The 21,253-nt window shown below is 41.6% G+C and overlaps 1 protein-coding gene across 1 annotated transcript in view; it reads right to left on the bottom strand.

Annotated features, from left to right (window-relative positions):
- Positions 1 to 21,253, bottom strand: part of CCDC170 (coiled-coil domain containing 170) — a 100,271-nt gene that overhangs the window by 9,500 nt on the left and 69,518 nt on the right. Inside the window, exons 8-10 of the mRNA XM_042940424.1 lie at positions 19,630 to 19,830; positions 14,182 to 14,355; positions 11,566 to 11,808 (exon numbers count right to left, since the gene is read on the bottom strand). Of these exons, the coding sequence (XP_042796358.1) occupies positions 11,566 to 11,808; positions 14,182 to 14,355; positions 19,630 to 19,830 (618 nt within the window). The remainder of the gene's footprint in view (positions 1 to 11,565; positions 11,809 to 14,181; positions 14,356 to 19,629; positions 19,831 to 21,253) is intronic.

Below are 21,253 nucleotides of genomic sequence, written 5' to 3'. Positions count from 1 at the left end.
AACCTACGTTTGTACCAATTAGTAGTACTACGTTAATTATTCTAGGTTAATGAGAGAAGAGCAAAGGTGGAGTTCATACATAAATAATGTGTTCATGCCAAATGAAGTCGAAACTCTGTCATGGTGCGTGTGCAAACAAAATATCTGAAGCACTGAATTAAATCACAGGGTAGCATAAATGTCCTGTCCTTAGAAAACATAAACTCAAAAGAAACTGTACAGCAAGCAACTGACCCTACACATTCTTATTCACAATGATTGTAGGGGAATAACACAACCTGGCATATTGAATTTATGTCATTAATGTGTTTATTTTTATACTTCACTGTTTTTCTAAATCTGTTTGAAATTTACAGGGGTAAAAATGTACCAAGATTAAGAAATTTCTATACAGCATTAAGTTTGTATATATGAAAGCGATATTGTAATAAAGTTATTTTGACTCAACACAGGGAGGGGAATCTATAAAAGAGTATTTTTCTTTCAAAAAGAGATATCTATAATAATCAGGTTTGCCTGCCAACTTCAAATTTAATAGCTCATCTGGAGAGGTCCGTTTTTTCCTGGTCAAGAATTCAGGGGGAAATTTACTGCATGAGTCTTTAAAAGGGAGATTGGGATAACCTAGGAGTCAAGGTCTTTGAGCGCAGTTTTGCAACAGACAGAGAAATGCACAGAAAAACTCCACACAAATGTTGCCAACAGCCTTGTTCATAATAGCTAAAAAGTGGAAACAATCAAAATGTCCTTCAAATGCTGAATGCATAAATGAAGTGTGGTATATCCAAATGACGGAAAAGTATTCAGCATAAAAAGGTACTGTGATGGTTAACATTATGTGTCAACTGCGCTGGGCCACAGAGCCCAGATATTTGGTGAAGCATGGATATTTCTGTGAGGGTGTCTCAGGGTGAGATTAACATTTAAGTCAGTGGACTTTCAGTAAAGTAGATCTCCCTTCCATAGTGTGGATGGGCTTCATCCAATCATTCAAAGGCCTGACTAGAACAAAAGTGACTCTCCCGGAGCAAGAGGGAATTCTACCAGAAGACAACCTTTGGACTTGAACTGCAATATCAGCTCTTCCTGCCGCCCTATCCCCAGATTTTAAACTTGCCAAATCCATAATCGTGTAAGCCAATTCCTTAAAATCAGTCAGTCAATCTTCCTGTAGCCCTCACTCTCCTTCTCTCTCTCCCTTCTTCTATGATATAATAAAATTAAGCACCTCACACCTGTGAAAATGGCTAACATTAACAACTCAGGCAACAACAGAACTTGGCAAGGATGCGGAGAAAGAGGAACTCTTTTGCACTGCTGGTGGGAATGCAAACTTGTGCAGCCACTCTGGAGAACAGGATGGAGGTTCCTCAAAAAATTAAAAAACAGAGCTACCCTACAACCCAGCAATTGCACTACTAAATATTTACCCAAGGGATACAGGTGTGCTGTTTCGAAGGGACACATGCACCCCCGTGTTTATAGCAGTGCTATCAACAATAGCCAAAGTATGGAAAGAGCCCAAATGTCCATCGAAGGATGAATGGATAAAGAACATGTGGCATATATATACAATGGAGTATTACTCGTCAATCAAAAAGAATGACATCTTGCCATTTGCAACTACGTGGTTGGAACTGGAGGGTATTATGCTAAGTGAAATTAGTCAGTCAGAGAAAGACAAAAATCATATGACTTCATTCATACGAGGACTTTAAGAGACAAAACAGGTGAACATAAGGGAAGGGAAACAAAAATAATATGAAAACAGGGAGAGGGAGAAAACAGAAGAGACTCATAAATATGGAGAACAAACAGAGGATTACTAGTGGGGGTATGGGTGAGGGGATGGGCTAAATGGGTAAGGGGCATTAAGGAAGATACTTGTTGGGATGAGCATTGGGTGTTATTATACATAGGGGATGAAGCATTGCATTCGACTCCTGAAATCATTATTGCGCTATATGCTAACTTAGATGTAAATTTAAAAATCTTTAAAAATAAGATAAAATAAAGAAGAAAGAAAGAAAGAAAGAAAGAAAGAAAGAAAGAAAGAAAGAAAAAGTCAGTCCATGGTTTTACACCATGTTCTCCAACCAAATTTTACCTAATAAAGCTGACATTTGGATTTTAAAAAAAAGTGAATTTCACAGCATGTGAATTATATCTTGACTTTTTAAGACATAGAAATGAAACTCAAATGATTGTTTTTAATGTTTATTTTATTTTTTGAGAGAGACAGAGACAGAGCACAAGCAGGAGAGGAGCAGAGAGAAAGAGAATCCAAAGCAGTCTCCAGGATCTGAGATGTCAGCACAGAGCCCGATGCAGGGCTCAAACCCCCTAATGGTGAGATCATGACCTGAGCCGAAGTTGGATGCTTAACCAATTGAGCCACCCGGACACGCCCAAATTATTATTTTTTATACTGATCCTCCATAAATGGTGAAATTAATTCTTAATTTACTAAGTGTACTGGGCTGAACAGTGCCCCTCCCCACCAAAAATATATATGTCCACCCAGAACCTCAGAATGTGCCTTATTTAGAATAAGGGCCTTTGCAGGTATAATTAAGGTAAGGATATCATGATGATAGCATCCTGGATTAGGGTGGGCCCTAAAGCCAATGGTGGGTGTCCTTATAAGAGACAGAAAAGGAAGGACACAAGAGGGGAAGGTCATGTAAGGATGACAGCAGAGAGGGATTCTGCAGGTGCAAAAGCCAAGGGCTGTCAGCAGCAACCACGAGCCAAAAGAAAGGCATGGAGAGGAGTCGCCCTCAGGTTCCCCAGACGGAATCAACCTTGTCAACATCTTGGTTTCAGGCTCCTGGCCTCGAAAATTATGAGAAGAAACCATTTCTATTGTATTAAGCTACGCAGTTTGTGGTCGTTGGTTACGGCAGCCACAGAAAATGAATATAGAAAGGCCATCTTTGCTAATGTTCAGTAATGTTACCTTATGAATAATAAATACAGGGACAAGCACAGGCAATGTACAAAGATGAATAATTGATATCATTAGTCTGTCTTGGGCACTAATATTGTATGTCTCAAACCAAAAAAAAAGTCATTTGTAACTAAAATCTCTGATAAATTCATGAAGTTGGCATTCACTGTGTTAGTTAGATCTCTGTTCTCCACTGGAAGGCAGACTTAGCTTAGCATCCTATTTAAATGTTTAGGGGCCTGAGTAATTGTTGAGCCAGTCAAAACCCACCTCTTCTATACCTTCCCTATAATCTTAGCTATAAAAAGGTGTGGATCTCTTTATGCAAAATAAAACAAATGAACACACAAGCCAAATTTATTTCCTTTCCCAACTCTTCCCTTTTTCATCCAAGAATTCCGGAAGAGCAGGCCACTGACTTTGTGTCTTCTCCTTCATCCCTCAGCATACTGGAATTTGGCTTATTCTCCAAGCCCTCACCCACTACCACTACAATCTACACTACACGTGCCTGAGCCATAGATGTCCCAATGCCAAGTGCAGTGAATAGTCCTTTGGTCTCTACCTTACTGCTACTCTTGATGCTACTGGTCATAGTCTCATTCTGGAGACCCCTGCTCTCTCAAATCGCTTGGTTTCCTTTTAGTGTCTTCCCTGGTGACTTCACTCTCCTGTTTGAAATTCTCCAGTGGCTCCCCAGGACACAGAGGACAAGTCTAAGCATCTTAGGAGATTACACAAGGCCCTGGATGATCAGGCCCCTGTCCACTGCCCAGCTTTTTCTTCCACCACTCCTTGACTCTGGAAATCATCATGGTGTCAGCAGCAGCCAATCAGAGCTTCTATTCACCTGCTTACTGCATCTAATTACCACTAGTGTTATCTCCTCCTCCAATCTCTTTGTCTATAGCTCATTTATTCCCATTCCACCCCCACAATCTTTGCCATATCCACGTATCACCTATGGTAATTGTTTTTTTTAACTCAACCACCTTTTTAACTTACTTGAATTTCTTTTTTTTTTTTTGTTAAGTTTATTTATTTATTTAGAGAGAGAGAAAGTACAAGTGAGAGAAGGACAAAGAAAGAGGAAGAGAGAGGGAATCCAAGCAGGCTCCACACTGTCAGCATGGAGCCTGACACAGGGCTCAAACTCACCAACCATGAGACCATGACCTGAGCCTAAATCAGACATTTAACTGGCTGAGCCACCCAGGCGTCTCTGAATTCACTTCTATTAAAAGGAATATTATACGATTTCACTAGAATTTGCCACAACATGGTACAAAAACAGACACTCAGATCAATGGAACAGAATAGAGAACTCAGAAATGGACCCACAAACATATGGCCAACTAATCTTTAACAAAGCAGGAGAGAATATCCAACAGAATAAAGACAGTCTCTTCAGCAAGTGGTGCTGGGAAAACTGGACAGTGACATGCAGAAAAATGAACCTGGACCACTTTCTTACACCAGACACAAAAAGACACACAAAATGGATGAAACACCTAAATGTAAGGCAGGAAGCTATCAAAATCCTTGAGGAGAAAGCAGGCAAAAACCTCTTTGACCTTGACCGCAGCAACTTCTTACTCAACACGTCTCCAGAGGCAAGGGAATTAAAAGCAAAAATGAACTACTGGGACCTCATCAAAATAAAAAGCCTCTGCACAGCGAAGGAAACAATCAGCAAAACTAAAAGGCAACCAACAGAATGGGAGAAGGTATTTCCAAACAACATATCAGAGAAAGGGTTAGTATCCAAAATCTACAAAGAACTTCTCAAACTCAACACCCAAATAACAAATAATCCAGTGGAGAAATGGGCAAAAGACATGAATAGACACTTCTCCAAAGAAGACGTCCAGATGGCCAACCGACACATGAAAAAATGCTCCACATCACTCATCACCAGGGAAATACAAATCAACACCACAGTGAGATATAACCTCACACCTGTCAGAATGGAGAACATTAACAACTCAGGCAACAACAGATGTTGGCAAGGATTCAGAGAAAAAGGATCTCTTTTGCACTGCTGGTAGAAATGCAAACTGGTGCAGCCACTCTGGAAAACAGGATGGAGGTTCCTCAAAAAACTAAAAATAGAACTACCCTATGACCCAGCAATTGCACTACTAGGTATTTATCCAAGGGATACAGGTGTGCTGTTTCGAAGGGACACATGCACCCCCATGTTTATAGCAGCACTATCAACAATAGCCAAAGTATGGAAAGAGCCCAAATGTCCATTGAAGGATGAATGGATAAAGAAGATGTGGTATACGCCAGTCAGAGTGGCCAAAATGAACAAATCAGGAGACTATAGATGCTGGAGAGGATGTGGAGAAACGGGAACCCTCTTGCACTGTTGGTGGGAATGCAAACTGGTGCAGCTGCTCTGGAAAGCAGTGTGGAGGTTCCTCAGAAAATTAAAAATAGACCTACCCTATGACCCAGCAATAGCACTGCTAGGAATTGACCCAAGGGATACAGGAGTACTGATGCATAGGGGCACTTGTACCCCAATGTTTATAGCAGCACTCTCAACAATAGCCAAATTATGGAAAGAGCCTAAATGTCCATCAACTGATGAATGGATAAAGAAATTGTGGTTTATATACACAATGGAGTACTACGTGGCAATGAGAAAGAACGAAATATGGCCTTTTGTAGCAACGTGGATGGAACTGGAGAGTGTGATGCTAAATGAAATAAGCCATACAGAGAAAGACAGATACCATATGGTTTCACTCTTATGTGGATCCTGAGAAACTTAACAGAAACCCATGGGGGAGGGGAAGAAAAAAAAAAAAAAAGAGGTTAGAGTGGGAGAGAGCCAAAGCATAAGAGACTGTTAAAAACTGAGAACAAACTGAGGGTTGATGGGGGGTGGGAGGGAGGAGATGGTGGGGGATGGGTATTGAGGAGGGCACCTTTTGGGATGAGCACTGGGTATTGTATGGAAACCAATTTGACAATAAATTTCATATATTAAAAAATAAAATAAAATAAAATAAAATAACCAAGAGAAAAAAAAAAAAAGAAGATGTGGTATATATATACACAATGGAGTATTACCCGGCAATCAAAAAGAATGAAATCTTGCCATTTGTAACTACGTGGATGGAACTAGAGGGTATTATGCTAAGCGAAATTAGTCAGAGAAAGACAAATACCATGTGACTTCACTCATATGAAGACTTTAAGATACCAAACAGATGAACGTAAGGGAAGGGAAACAAAAATAATATAAAAACAGGGAGGGGGACAAAACAGAAGAGACTCATAAATATGGAGAACAAACTGAGGGTTATGGGAGGGGTTGTGGGAAGGGGGAGGGGCTAAATGGGAAAGGGGCACTAAGGAATCTACTCCTAAAATCGTTGTTGCACTATATGCTAACTAATTTGGATGTAAATTTTAAAAAATAAAAAATAAAACAAGTTAAAATTAAAAAAAAAAAGAAAAAAGAAGATGTGGTATATATATACAATGGAGTGTTACCTGGCAATCAAAAAGAATGAAATCTTACCAGTTGCAACTACGTGGATGGAACTGGAGGGTATTATGCTAAGTGAAATTAGTCAGAGAAAGACAAAAATCATATGACTTCACTCATATGAGGACTTTAAGAGACAAAACAGATGAACATAAGGGAAGGGAAACAAAAATAATATAAAAACAGGGAGGGGGACAAAACACAAGAGAGACTCTTGAATATGGAGAACAAACTGAGGGTTACTAGAGGGGTTGTGGGAGGGGGGATGGGCCAAATGGGTAAAGGGCAAAGGAATCGATTCCTGAAATCATTGTTGCACTGTATGCTAATTTGGATGTAAATTTTTTAAAAAATTTTTAAAAGAAAAATATGGATTAATAATGTCGAAGAGTTGGGGACAACTATGAATACCACTTTCACAGGGTCTTCTGTTGTAGGAAGGAGAGTATGAGTATTACTGCTATACTCACTGCTCATCTTTATTGTGTGGGACAAATGCAGTACAGAATCCAAAAATATAGGAAACCGTGCCATTTGATTTTGGACTTTACCAAGACCAGAGACTAACCCTACCTTCTCTTTTGCATTAGTAATTAGAGAACAAAAATAAATGTGAATAAAACATATAAAATGACAAAAAAAAAAAAAAAGAATTTGCCACAACAGGAAGACATCAATGAAACCAACACAGGGGCCCCTGGGTGGCTCAGTCAGTTGAACATCTGACTTCAGCTCAGGTCATGATCTCACGATCCACAGGTTCAAGCCCCGTGTCAGGCTCAGTGCCGACAGGTCAGAACCTGAAACCTGCTTTGGATTCTGTGTCTCCCTCTCTCTGACCCTCCCCCGCTTGTGCTCTATCTCCATCTCTTAAAAATGAATACACATTAAAAAAAATCAATAAAAAAAATTGTTTAAATTAAAAAAACAAAACAAATACTGTACAACTTATTATGAGGAGCACTGAATAAGGTATAGGATTGTTGATCACTGTTTTGTACACCTGAAACTAATGTAACACTGAATGTTAATTATAGTGGAATTTAAAAAAATGTTTAAAGAAGAAAAAGCCACTATACAATAAACACAAAACAGCATTGCTAGGTACTATTTCTTGTGCTCAGCACTGAGCTTAAGGCTTATTCTTTGCTTGAAAAGCAGACCAGCAAATGTTCTAGAGGCATAAAAACATAATAACCTCTAATTAAGATTTTCTCCTTGATGGTGAAAGAATTGAAAGAAAAATTAAAGGGAATCCATCTTTCACTTCAAAGTGAACATTACATAGTGCCACCTAGAAGCATTTCACACGCCACAGGGGGTACATGCCCCACACTTGAAAACGTTGCTTTATACCACAGACACGGGAATAGAAAATCGTTCGATCAGACACTACCCCAGAACCACCTGTGGCATAATCCTACCGGCTAAAGAGCAAAACTTAATTACAGAAATCAGGCTTGCTTGTGAAAGGCTAAGTGGAAAGACCACTTGCAGATAATTATAATAATCCAGGGGACATATGGTGCAGAGCTGAGGCAGAGGTCGTTGAGACGAGACGGGAACGTCCTCTATAGACGCAGGACTCAACTTCCACTGGCTGTTTTCCAGCTTCTGCTACAGCAAGTGTGGGCTACTCTCTCCCCAACACTGTTTCCGATACACAGGGTTGTCTCAGCTAGGGGTCCCAGCCCTACCGCCAATACCCTTAGCCTGGAAGATGCCCTCCTCGGACCCACGGCCCCAGTGGGCCCCCACACTGCCATTAGCCAGGAAGTGCCCCACCTCTAAAACCACTCATCACTCACTCTCACCCAGCGGGTGCTGGGCCCCATTCCTGGGTGTCACCGATGGGGAATCCCTTGTCCCACCATCACGTCCTCTGTTGCTAGACTGAGCGCTGCCGTGCTCCGTGTAAGCCAACCTTATTCAGCCTCCTGAGTTATGGTAATTCTGAAGGCGCAGAGTATAACTGCCACCCATCAGCAGTGACAAAATTAGCTAAAAAATGGCAACTAATTGTTGTACCACGTTTTATAGAATATTCATTCACCACAGTATTATATTTTAGCTTTACAGTATCTGGAAACACGCATCAAGGTAGCTGGAACCCGCAGGTTAATGTCAGAGTCCTGACATTAGGGCCCAGCCCGCTTCATTCAGAGATGGAGTCACAGTTCTTGGAAACGGGAAAAAGCAGGGCAGGCCTCTAGTATCAAGGGAAGCGAGGGTCTCTGAGGTTATAAGGAGATGGGCGGAGTAGAAAGAACAGAGTGGCAACCCAATTATGGGGAACAGGTGCTCCGATGTTAGCCGCAGAAGCAATGCACGTTTCAGAACTAGGTTAGCAGGAAAATAAACCGCGAGGCTGAATCAATCCTGACTTGTTAAATTAAGTTTCGTAATTTCTCCTGAGGACAGAAAACCGCACTCTATGAGACGGGGAAAATTTGTCGGTAGGAACCAGATGTCCTCAGCTGCAGGGCGGAGGGGACTGGGGACAGGAGGCCGGGCGGCTCACCCTGCAGCTACCAGCATCACCACACGTGGCTTCAGAAACACAGTGGTGGTCTTATTAGGACATCCTCACTTGAGTCCTTCCTCTAGGCAGCCAGCATGCCTCAGCTTCCTCGGTGTCACTCCCACTTAGTTGTCCTTAGGAATCACCCAGACTGCTCCACATTCTCTTCTCCTCTGGCTTTGTGGAGTTCAGCAAGCTCGGTGTATGAAAATCCCCAGTGCAGGGCGCCTGGGTGGCTCAATCAGGTAAGCATTGGACTTCGGCTCGGGACACAATCCCACGGTTTGTGAGTCCGAACCCTGCTTCGGGTGAGACCCCCTTCTCTCCCTCTCTCTTCATCTCTCTCTCCCTCTCTCTCTGCCCCTTGCTCACTTGCCCCCTCTCAAAACAAAACAGAACAAAAAACAAAAAAAGAGTGCTGTTTACCCTTTCCTTACATCACAGATTTCTTTGAAGAATTTGAACTGTTCCACCGAAACACGCTTATAATGAAACATGTCCCTTTCCAGATGACGGAATTCATCTCCCTGTTTTGAAATCCAGGTTCACTTTATTTATCAGTCCTAGTCTATGTTTTGGTACCTGAATGTTTAACACCGATTATAGGAACCATCCTCATCTTTCCTTCAACAATGAGTTGAATGAAGCCAATGAAGCCAATGAGTAGAAAAGAATCTTCTTAGGCCCAAAGTCAGAGGTATAGCAATAATAGTAGTAAAGACATAGTAACTTCTTTTTTTTTTTTTTCAAGTTAGTTACCACACAGTGTAGTCTTGGCTTCAGGAGTAGAACCCAGTGATTCATCTCTTACGTACAACAGCCAGTGCTCACCCCGAAAGTGCCCTCCTTAATGCCCGTCACCCATTTAACCCAACCCCCACCGCCAGCAATTCTCAGTTTGTTCTCTGTATTTAAGAGTCTCTTACGGTTTTTGCCTTAATAACTTCTAGTTAAGATTTTCTCCTTGACAATGGAAGAATTGAAAGAAAACTTAAAGGGAATCCATTTTCCACTTCAGGGCTCAACATTATATGATGCCCCGTGAGACACCACCTGGAAACACTCTGTATCCACCACAGGACATTTGTAAGACCTGGTTTTATGACACTGATGCTGCCTCAGCACTCCTGCCGCTTCCAGCCAGGGCGGAAGCAGTGGCATGCTGACTTCAGGGGTTCCACCCCCACCCCAGCACACACACCCCCCAAAGATAAGTCTCAAGGTGTGAGGGGGTGTGGGAGATGCTTACCTTGATACTTGCTCCCCAGCCTTCGTACCCCATCAGATGCCTTCCCTTGCTTCCTGCTTCTCTTAGTTTTAAATATGTTCCCTCCCCTGGGCTGTGTCTGCCCTGTTTTTTTCCTCTGGGGAAAAAAGCCTCAATTTAGAAAGGTTTCAGGAGAGGGGCGCCTGGGTGGCTGTCTGTTACGCGTCTGACTTCAGCTCAGGTCATGATCTCATAGTTAGTGGGTTCGAGCCCTGCATTGGGCTCTGTGCTGACAGTTCAGAGCCTGGAGCCTGCTTCAGATTCTGTGTTTCCCTCTCTCTTTGCCCCTCCCAACTCGCACTCTGTATCTGTCTCTTGAAAATAAATAAATGTTAAAAAAATTAAAAAAGAAAGGTTTCAGGAGAAAAGAGCTAATGATTCAGAAGAAAAAAAAACATACAGTAGGAAATATTTCCTAAAATATTGTCCCCACTACACATATTGAAGTGTTAGCTTAATTCCAGTTTCCTTTTCCCTGCTGGTCTGTTTCCAGATTCAGAAACATTCCAAAAGTCCATTACAGAGCGCTCATCTGTAAAGAGCGAGGACATTATTCTCATCTGTATTCATGACACGCATTTCTGCCAGAAAGGCTATGTGCATGTGAAGTTACATATTCTTCCCGGTGGCACACATACATGACATTTAAAGATTTTGATTAAATTCTTTTATGTTTTAATTCCTTTCTTCTCTGTAGCCATTAGAAGTCGAACCCTCCAAATCCAGGAAGCACACTGCCCCAGTCAGGGACCCTTCCTCACTTCTGGGTACACGGACGGCATCTCCAGGCCACGGGACACAATGCTGGCTGACTTCTCAGTGTAGAGCTGTGCTCGTTTTCTCATTTCTTGCTAAGCAGATTCCCGCGTGATAAACCCCTGATCCCAAATATCATAGTCACCCACACTTGGAAGAAATGTTTATATTTTCTGTACTTAACATCACCTTTTTTTTCTTTTAATTCCAGCGTAATTAACATCCGGTATTATATTAATTTCAGTACAGTGATTCCATACATCCCTACATCACTCAGGGCTCATCAAGACAAGTGTCCTCTTAATCTCCGTCACCTCCATCACCCTTTTTTGATGGGCTTTTCACACGGCAACTATGGCTCCATTCCAAGCATTGAAGAGACGCTAAATTGGCCTACTATGCTGATTTTGTGTAGTGTTTGCATTTTTCCCACAACTCCAGAAGATCACAGAAAGCCCTTATCTCCTTTTCTTTTCCGGCGTGTCTGTTATAAGACTGCCACCCTTTCACATAAACCTCAATGGCAACGTGCAAAAATCAACAAGGGAACGGAGATGGGCACTTGCCTTAAGCTCATGGGTGTCAGCCAGCTGGGCTTTGAGCTCCGTGTTCGAGTCTCGACACACACGCAGCTCCTTCTGCAGCCTCTCCACCTTCTTTTGCAACTTCCTTAGGGTGAGATTGGCCTCGTCCCTCTCTACCGCCAAGGCCGAACGCACCTGCTTCTCCTGCTCCAACTGGGCAATTTTCTGCCGGAGAAGGTTCACGTGCAGTTCTTTGCTCTCCAGTCTTTCTTTCTGAGTCTTGAGCTGATGTGACACAAACGGGGATCTTTTTTTTTTTTTAAATCATCACCGAGCAGTCAGTAAATATAAACGAATTACTCAGATAACGTTGATCTTTATCTGCACTTCAATTAGACTCATCTATAAACCCTCAGAAAAGGTTATTGGATTCCTTTTCTTGATTGCATTTTTTTTATTCCTGGTTTTCCAAGAACTAATTCTGTAGCTGCAAAGCATGAGACCAAAGAGCCACAGAAAATGCACAGAGAAGTAGGCTTCCCACCTCTGATTCCCTCCAACGTTATGGACACCATAACAGACATGTACAATTACTTTCAAAGCTACGAGCATGGGCTTATCAAGATCAGAATAGGGTAGAGAGACAACATCCTCTCTACCACCCCCTGGCACTGGTCTTTGCTAAAAGAAAACAGAGTGCGTGTTAGCACCAAAAACCGAGACTGAGTAATTTCAATCCCTTGGAACCAGACCGAGTGATGCCAAACATGAGAGTTGTTATCTTTTTAAAGTAAGTTATATCAGGGAGAATTTAAAGAAAGCTGTGCTTATATGTTTAAAATCTTTGAAATGGAAAGGACGTCAAGAAGGTTCCAGTTCACTGGTGTCTTTATCATCTGCCTGGCCTATACCGGCCACAAACCAAGCAGAGAACAAATTCTTCAAACAGCACTAATCACTGACAATCAAACTTGATGAAGGAATTTATAATGGATTTTAGAAAAAGATTATGGCCTCTAAAGGGGGAAAAGAAATCCTCCTGGATTGTGATGTCACAATTAGTGAGGAGAATATTAAGTACAGAAACCTCTTACATCTGTTGCAAACATTGGGGATTGGAATCGTGCAGAATTCTAGAATGTTAGAGCTGAGGACCATCACATTTTCCATAATTATATACTCTGCACTTCTCAGAGGTGTGAAGGACAGACTGAAATGCAGCCTTGTGTATCTTGTCTAACCATGGTGGCAGCGTCCACAGCCAGATCCATTTTTAACAAAGCCCGTTTCGTGTCTCTCTAGCCAAACTCCCTTCCTCGAGCTTCTTCATGTCAAATTCCCCTCGACTGCACAATTACCCTGGTGAGTCCTGTACCGCTGGTAATTTCAATTATTATACAATATGTCAGAAGGAACGATGTTGGAGATCGGGGGGAAAATCAATTATCTGAGGAGACCTTCAGAAAGAACTGTAGCTCAGTTTAATGTCTCTGACAGTCACAGGGGTTATCTGCTGTCTTTCATAAAGTATTCCTCAAAATCTAGTATATGGAGAAGAGATCAAATGTGAATATAGCTCAGTCTATGAGCCAAGAGTTTAAAAAATGGGTCTTATTAAAAATAAACAACCTCATGAGGTAGATATCATTCCCATCTTAAATATGAGGAAATAGAGACAGAGAGGCATGTAATTTGTCCAAGGTCACACAGCTTGGTGGAACCAAACTGGAATCCCAGATGTGACCCATGACACAGCCTGTACACTATAATTCCACCACAGAATTTTCTCCTAAGAACTATTATAAGAACACATCTGTGTTTTGCTCTTTCTTTCACCAATGCCAATAATTATATAACTAATAATTATATTTTTATCCTTTTCATCTACTCATTCATTTATTTAGTCTAAACTGTTTTTAATTCTTCTTTTGAATCAATGAAAAGTAAATGCTTCTCCTCGCTCTTCTCTCCAGTGCCAGAGAGTTTATCAACTCGGAGACTGCTAGATATTCCCAAGTTCTCCTCATCTCCCTTAATAATAGAATCAGTGAGTTTCATAGGTAGGCAAGTGGTTACCTAGGGAAAGGACTACAGTGTCCGGCTTCCCTTGAATTAATTTCGGTCACCAGAATCATGGGATATAAACACAAGTTCACGTGGCAAATTCTGGAAGCCTCCATCAAAAGACAGCTCACACATGCTCTTTTGCATCCCTCTTCTTTGTCCCTTTCTTCTCCAAATTTCTGTCTGGAACCCATAGGTACCATTTTGAACCATAAAGATATGAACCACCCTAGGAATGGGAGATTAATGAGCTGAAATGAGCCTGGCTCCTTGCAAACTTCACAGAGCAGACTGGCCACATTCACCCTGAGCGGTCTACTTCTACAAACTTATGGGGGTGGGGTGGGGGTGGGGAGGAAGCACATCCAGTCATATAAGCCACCATTATTTTGGGTCTCTATGACTCACAGTCAAACATAACCTTAGGTGATAAACTTACCATCCCTCAGACTTGAAACAGAGACTCAAATTATAAATACATATTTATGTTTCCTAACCACAGTGACAAATACGAGGGGAAGTAAACTATTTTTCAATATTTAAGTGTCTCAGCAATTCTTTCTCTCAACACTAGCAAGTTTCAGTATCCCCTACCTTTCTCTGTAAATTGTGAGCGATAGTCTTGTTTTCAATGACTGCGTTGCTCTCGAGGCGGACCAGCTGCTCTGTGCGAGCTAAGACTACATCCAGGCGCATGTCAAAGCCAAGTTCAGCAGCCATCTGGTCCAGTTTCATTTTCTCTGAGAGCTGATCCAGAAATTTAAGATACTAAACCCAAGAACAAAAATGAAAATGAGGCACAAAAACGAAGTTAACAGGTGATCTCACAGACTCCTTCTCTTTCTCCCAAACTTACAGATAGGTCTCATTAAACCCAGTATGGAGCCCGACCCCTGACCCCAGTGTTTGGTCATGAATTCCAGAACCACCTTGCCAGCTCCCTGCCCTGCTTCCTGTCCAAATTCACTTGACTCTCGTGGTCAGTGATCTTGATGTTCAACGTAACACGAGACACTCTTCTCAACCCTGCCATGTGACAAATCTGGCATCCTCTGGACAACATCTACATCTCTCTGCTTTGGTGACAGGCTGCTGTCCCTTCCAGGCTAATTCAGCTTCTGGGATCTACTCATCCACAAACCTTCCATGGCAAGTTTTCCATCCTAAGTGGGCCCTGGCCTCAAATGTGGAAAAAAACATGACAACAGTGGCCACTTTACTCCCCTTGGATTCTACAGATCACTCCAAAATCAAAGCTCTCCATACAAACACACTTGGACAACGTTTTTGCTTTTTTTTTTTTTGAAACTTAAATTCCTATACCAAAAAAATGTCTTAAAGAGTTTTTAATGTAACATAGTTTAAGGAACAATACTGTAAAACACAGCTGTATCAATGAAGTCAAGGTTCATTTTTTAACAGGTGAATGTTACAAAATCGTTCCAGGATCTTCCTCCACTTGATTTCCTTATTTTTCTTCCAAGTTTTTATTTAAATTCCAGTTAGTTAACATACAGCGTAATACTAGTTTCATATGTACCATTTAGTGCCTCAACAGTTACATACGATGCCTGGTGCTCAATACGACAAGTGCACTCCTTAATCCCCATCACCTATTTAACTCATCCCCCCACACACCTCCCCTCTGGTAACCATCAGTTTGTTCTCTAAGTTAAGAGTCTGTTTCTTGGTTTTCCTTCTTGTCTTTCCTGCTATGTTCATTTGTTTTGTTTCTTAAATTCCACATATGGAGAGAAACCATATGGTATTTGTCTTTCTCTGACTTACTTCTCTTAGCGTAATACTCTTGAGTTCCATCCATGTCGTTACAAATGGCAAGATTTCATTCTTTTTTATGGCTGAATAGTATGTATTTATTTATTTATTTATTTACTTATCTTACACACACACACTCACACACCACAATTTCTTTATCCATTCATCAGTCAATGGACATTTGGGCTCTTTCCATGATTCGGCTATTGTTGATAATGTCGCTAAAACATCAGGGTGCATGTAGCCCTTGAATTCAGTATTTTTTTTATATCCTCCACTTAATTTCTGTGGTTTATCGGGCCACGCCTGACAGAGGAATGCTTACTAAGCACTTGTTGGATGAGCGAACCAATCAATGAACTTTCTGTATCATCACTTCATGATTTGGGTTCTGTCTTTGAAACTTTCTTCCCACTGCAATAAGTCTTCATCTATCTGGCATTCTGAGGCGACTATATGTTTAAATAAGTATGATTCCTGGGTGACTGAAGCATGCCAGTATAAAGCCCAGAACTATCGATACTTTTAGTCATCGAGATGAAATTATTTGTGAGTACTTTCAAATTTTGTTGAGCGGCATACCTAGAGTGTAATCTCTTCTTTGTAAGGCACAGTCACGGGAAGTACTGCTTATCTGCTGTGCCACACGGTGGTAGGTTGCTGTCTTGGGCTACAAGACCAAGGCCAGAAGCTACTTTTGTTTCCACATCACCAGTTTCTCACTTCTTCATGCTGTGTCAGCACTCCCCTTGGAATTATTCATTTTGAAGGTATGGATGAAAGTAAAAATAATTGCTATTGTTTGTTTTGTAAATAAAATAGAACCAGGACCCTCCATGTGGAAGCATAAAGTCTCTCTTGCTACGTCTACATGTGACCCATCCACGTAGCATGCCAGGATCTACAACCGGCAAAATGGGATAAGGACAGGACCAAGCCACACCCCACAGAGCAAGGGCCCATTTCAAAGATCTCGGCTATGCCTCAAAAGGGTAGGGTCACTGGAGGGATTTCCTGTACAACTTATTTCTTTGAATCACAGTTTAGCACAAATATATTCTATTCTGTGTGCACCTCAATCACCTATATTTAAACTTAAACTCTGTACAACTTTGCTTTTCACTTTTACATGCCTGTCATCCATACTAGGACGTGCAGTTCAGAGGTGGTGATCTACGGAATATTCGCCACAGTGGAATCCATTTACATAATTTGCTTTCGTAACTGAGAGTTCTTTTGGCACAAGCTCAGCGAACATTAATGAGTCATTACAATGAAAAATAAAAAGGGAAGAGACACCAGTCTACCTAAAATTCTTGCTTTTTAGATCTTTCTTCACAATTTAAATACTATTTATTGACTCTTCCCTAATTGCTGGAGAAACCAAGAAAAAAGAAGAAAAAAAAAAAAAGATTTCCTCTGATCTCAAGAAGCTTGGAGTTGACTAGAGAAGACAGAAGACATTAGGGCAGTAAGTGCTGTGACAGACACACGCACATGTTGCATGAAGGAAAACTAAGTCTCTAAGGAAGGGGAAGGAGGAAATGACATTGGAAGTGAGTCTTCAAGGGACAGCTATTACCAGGTGAAGAAGGTAAGGAGAACTTTTTCTCGGAGAGAACAGCAACATGTAATATAGGATGCCAAGGAGGCCCCCAATTTTTTTTTTTTTTTTTTTTGGCCATCCAATTGTTTTTTATAAATTTGAATGTGGATGTCTTCAGGCTCAGAGATCAATCACCACACACCCTTGCAGGGCCCTGTTAGTCCCCTGAAGCCTGGAGTTTGCCACCGTAGGCTGGAGGGATCACGGGTGATGGAAAGCCTGGAGAGGGGATCTGGCCAGGTCACAGAATGCTTAGCCATGGAAAAAAGAAATCTGTAGCTGAGCCTGAAGGCCACAGAGAGCCCCTGGCCAATTTTAAGAAAAATTAGACACACATTTTATTAAGACCTCCCTGGCAGCAGTGGGGAGTTGTTGGAAGGTTGTTTGGATAGTCCATACAAATGATTATAATGTTTGGAGTCAGAGCACTGCCGCTAAATATAGAGATGGGGGGGGGGGGTGACATTTGAGATATGTTAAGGAGATGGAATTTACAGTGTTTAGGAATTGGTTAAGAAGAGGGAAGCATTAAGAATGACCCTGGGGCTTTTGTCTCAGGTGGCTGGAGGCAGATTACATCATCATCCCTGAGGCAGGATGGGGCAAATTTGTGGAGAGGTGATCATTTCCATTTTGAAAATGATTAGTGCAATGTGTTCATGGGACATCTAGGTAGATAGCCCAGCAGTCAGATTTCTTCCAATTTAACACATTATACTCAGGAGCAACATTTCCTTTCAAACTCAAATTTTCAATCAACACATCTTTTTCAGATACTCTTCACCCTCCCAAATTTGTCAAATCTACCCCTTCATTCATAACCCCACTACCTGGTCCAAATCTTTATTACCAACTGTTCTATTCTATTCTAATTATCTATTCTAACAATCCCCTAGCTGGGCTCCCTAACCTTTCATCTCTAGGCCCTCAAAGCCAGTCTGCCTTCGGAGAAATCTTTTCTTTTATTCAAAAGCCTTCTATGGCTTCCCATTGTCTACAGGATAAAGCCTTGGGCAACTAGCCTTCCCTATCTCAATTATTCCTACACGTCTCCAGAGCCACCTCACGCCTCCGGATTCACCAGGCACCATGTTCGGTCTCCCTGTGCCTCACTGGTCTCCTGAGCAGGTCACAGCAGGTCACAACAGGTCACACCTCCACTCCTTCCTTCCTCCTACTGTTCTGGTAGTGTGAATCCCTTCCCCCACCTCTTCTGCCTGACAAATTCCTACTCATTCTTTAAAGCCTCTCGTGATGCTACCTCCTGTGTGAAGATGGCTCATTTCCTCACTCACAGAAACAGGAAACTTTATCCAACTTCCTGTTGAATTTTATACCTCCCTCCATTAATTAACTCTTGTGTTCTCATTTACCTGTGTCATCCACTTAGACTAGGATTTCCCACAGACCTCTTACGTGTCTTTGCCTATCCAACCCTCCATGCAGGCATGATGCTTCCTTGGCTTTCCGAAGTGCTGAAAAATGAGGATGAATGTGTTTCCAGAATATTTTTTTTAACCTAAGGGTATTTATTTTTCATGCCAAATCCAATCCCAATCCCATTTCTTTTTCTCTCTCTCTCTTTTTTTTCCTCCTGTGACTCACAACCATGTACCTTCCCCTTCCAGCCAATAAAATCTTCCTTCAGTCGTCTTGCTTCATGCCTCTTTTCTCTCTGGTCGCCAGACTTCCTAAAAATCTACTTCTACACTCAAACCTTTCCTCCGCACTCACCCCTCAGCCCGGAGCAAACTGGCTTCTGCTCTCCGCCACTCTAACTGCCTCTGGACGGTGACAGATGGTCTCCCCACAGTCAGGTCATAAGTGGGGGCCCCTTCTCATTGTACTCTCCTTCTCTCACACAGGGTTATTGCCATTAGCATTCCCGAGTCTGTCCCTGCTGTGACTTCAGCTTCACTGTGACATCGCGTCATCTTTCTAAAACACCGCAATGCTCAAAATCACTTACTACACTTAATATTCTACAGAAGCTAGAATAAAGAATCTTCATCATCCAAACCATGCTAGTCTTCTCTCCTGCCACAACCCCATCCGGAATGCTGTGTTCTCGCCACACTGGAACAATCCCTCCGCACTATGACTACACTATGCCCTTAGGAGCTTTCACGCCTTTGCTCGCACTGTTTCCCCTACAGTATTTGCACCCTCGCTCCTCTAAAATCCTACTTATCCTTCAAGGGTGAACTCCATTGCCCTCTCCCCTGTAAAAATCCTCCTCTTATCCAGAAGTTATCATTCCCTTCACTGAGTTCCTACAGCATTTTGTCAATCAATACATCCATTACAACACGTACAGCTTTATAGTTACAGCAAATGACTAGAATGTCTGTCTCCTCAAGTACATTATGAGCCTTTTATGATCAAGAACTGTGTGTTACTCAGACCTTAGCCCTCAAACCTTCAGGGTCTCATACATAACCGGCATTCAACAAATACCTGTTGAGTTTAACTGGATTAATCCGAATCAAGAAAGCCCTAAGTACTAGGAAGACACCCCAAAACAGGACGTTGTTCCCTGACATTTACTCATTATGCAGACTTAACCATTCTACTGAAGTACTGTAAAATTCAGAACATTTTCAGGTAAAATTTTAAACTGCAACAGATGTTTCTCCCCACAGATACCCTCGGGTTATTACTTTTTGTTTCTCAAAATCCAAGTTATCTCGCAAAACATCTCCAGAAGCCAGCTCTCCCTCCAGGTATGTCAGCTGACCCTGAAGAGTCTCCAACTTGCTTTCTGCTTTCTGGGCCCTCTGAAGAGCTTTCTGGTGAAACCCAGACTCATTTCCCAACTGTTCAACAAGCTCAGATATTCGGGCTTCAAGCTGGGAGACCATCTGGAAACAAAGAAACAGACAAGGATAAGCCTTGTTTCGGATGCACCAAAGTGTTCAAATCTAGTGCTCAACCCAAGCAACATAACTATTTATAACACCAACTTCCAGATTCTTTGTAAAAATTAAATAAAAAACAGGTAATTTGATAGCTGTATCTGCCTCTGCTTGAAATAAATCTGTATTCATTACCTAATAAAATACTTCTATTGGTATTTTTTTTCATTTTTATATAATTCCTTAAACAGGTTACTCGATAAATATTTATGGGTGATATTTACATACCCCTAAAACTGCCATTAATTTAGGAGCCTCAAAGCTTAACTGGAAAAAAAGTTCAGACAGAAAGTGCTTTTAAAACCTATGCAAGTGTCATTCCCCAGAGAAACTCCTCCACCATATATGGCGGATTAAAGATTACACAGTGAGGGGCGCTTGGGTGGCTCAGTCGGTTGAGCGGCCGACTTCGGCTCAGGTCACGACCTCGTGGTCCGTGAGTTCGAGCCCCGCGTCGGGCTCTGTGTTGATAGCTCAGAGCCTGGAGCCTGTTTCAGATTCTCTGTCTCCCTCTCTCTGACCCTCCCCCGTTCATGCTCTGTCTCTCTCTGTCTCAAAAATAAATAAACGTTAAAAAAAATTAAAAAAAAAAATAAAGATTACACAGTGAGTTAACTTTATAGTAAATTTATCCAGAATTCAAGTGCATAAAGATATTTTTTCAAGATATTTTTTCAATTTTCCATTGAGTATCGGTTACTCAGGCACCAAAGTTCAGTGGTGCTGCTTCTGTGCTGTGTACTCATACGGTGATATTATCATTATAGCATTTGGAAGGTCAAACTTAACACAGCAATTCTACACGAAAGAAGGCGGGACGATCTGACTGCTACCTCCTCTCCCACAAAATGAAATCACAGTTTCTCCATTAAAGGCCCCCATTCTCTTCACACACTCCTCACTTTTCCAATGCTCCCATCCTTCCCTGGAGTTTCTCTCTTTGTCCTGACGTTCCTATAAATAAGAATGTACGTTTACCAAAGACCTCGGGTACATGTCGAGAAGGCTCAAACTGAGTCTACCTGATCCAGTCTTCAGGAAACATTGAATTTAATAAAGACACCAAGTTTGGGGTGAAAAATGTGTTTTGTTTTGATGGTTAGTTTCAGAAGAGAAAAAAGAAAAAAGTAGACATTTACATACTACTCAGTACCATTCTTACAGAAACTGAAATATCTTGATGGTTTCGGGTTTATAGTTTCTGTTAAAAAAAAATTCTGCTTACCTACCAATAACCATTTTAAAAAGCAAGAAAACACTCCAGCCATCTTCAAATATTTTGTAAAGCTATTATCTGGAAGAACACTAGGGTTTGCTCTGAGTTGCTCTCAGAGCTTAAGTTAAGGACCAACAGGTCCAAATCAGAGAA

Source organism: Panthera leo, chromosome B2 (assembly GCF_018350215.1).
Source record: "Panthera leo isolate Ple1 chromosome B2, P.leo_Ple1_pat1.1, whole genome shotgun sequence".
NCBI classification, from domain to species: Eukaryota; Metazoa; Chordata; class Mammalia; order Carnivora; family Felidae; genus Panthera; species Panthera leo.
The sequence above is the reverse complement of the archived record's forward strand: the minus strand, read 5'-3'. Positions and strand labels throughout refer to the sequence as shown.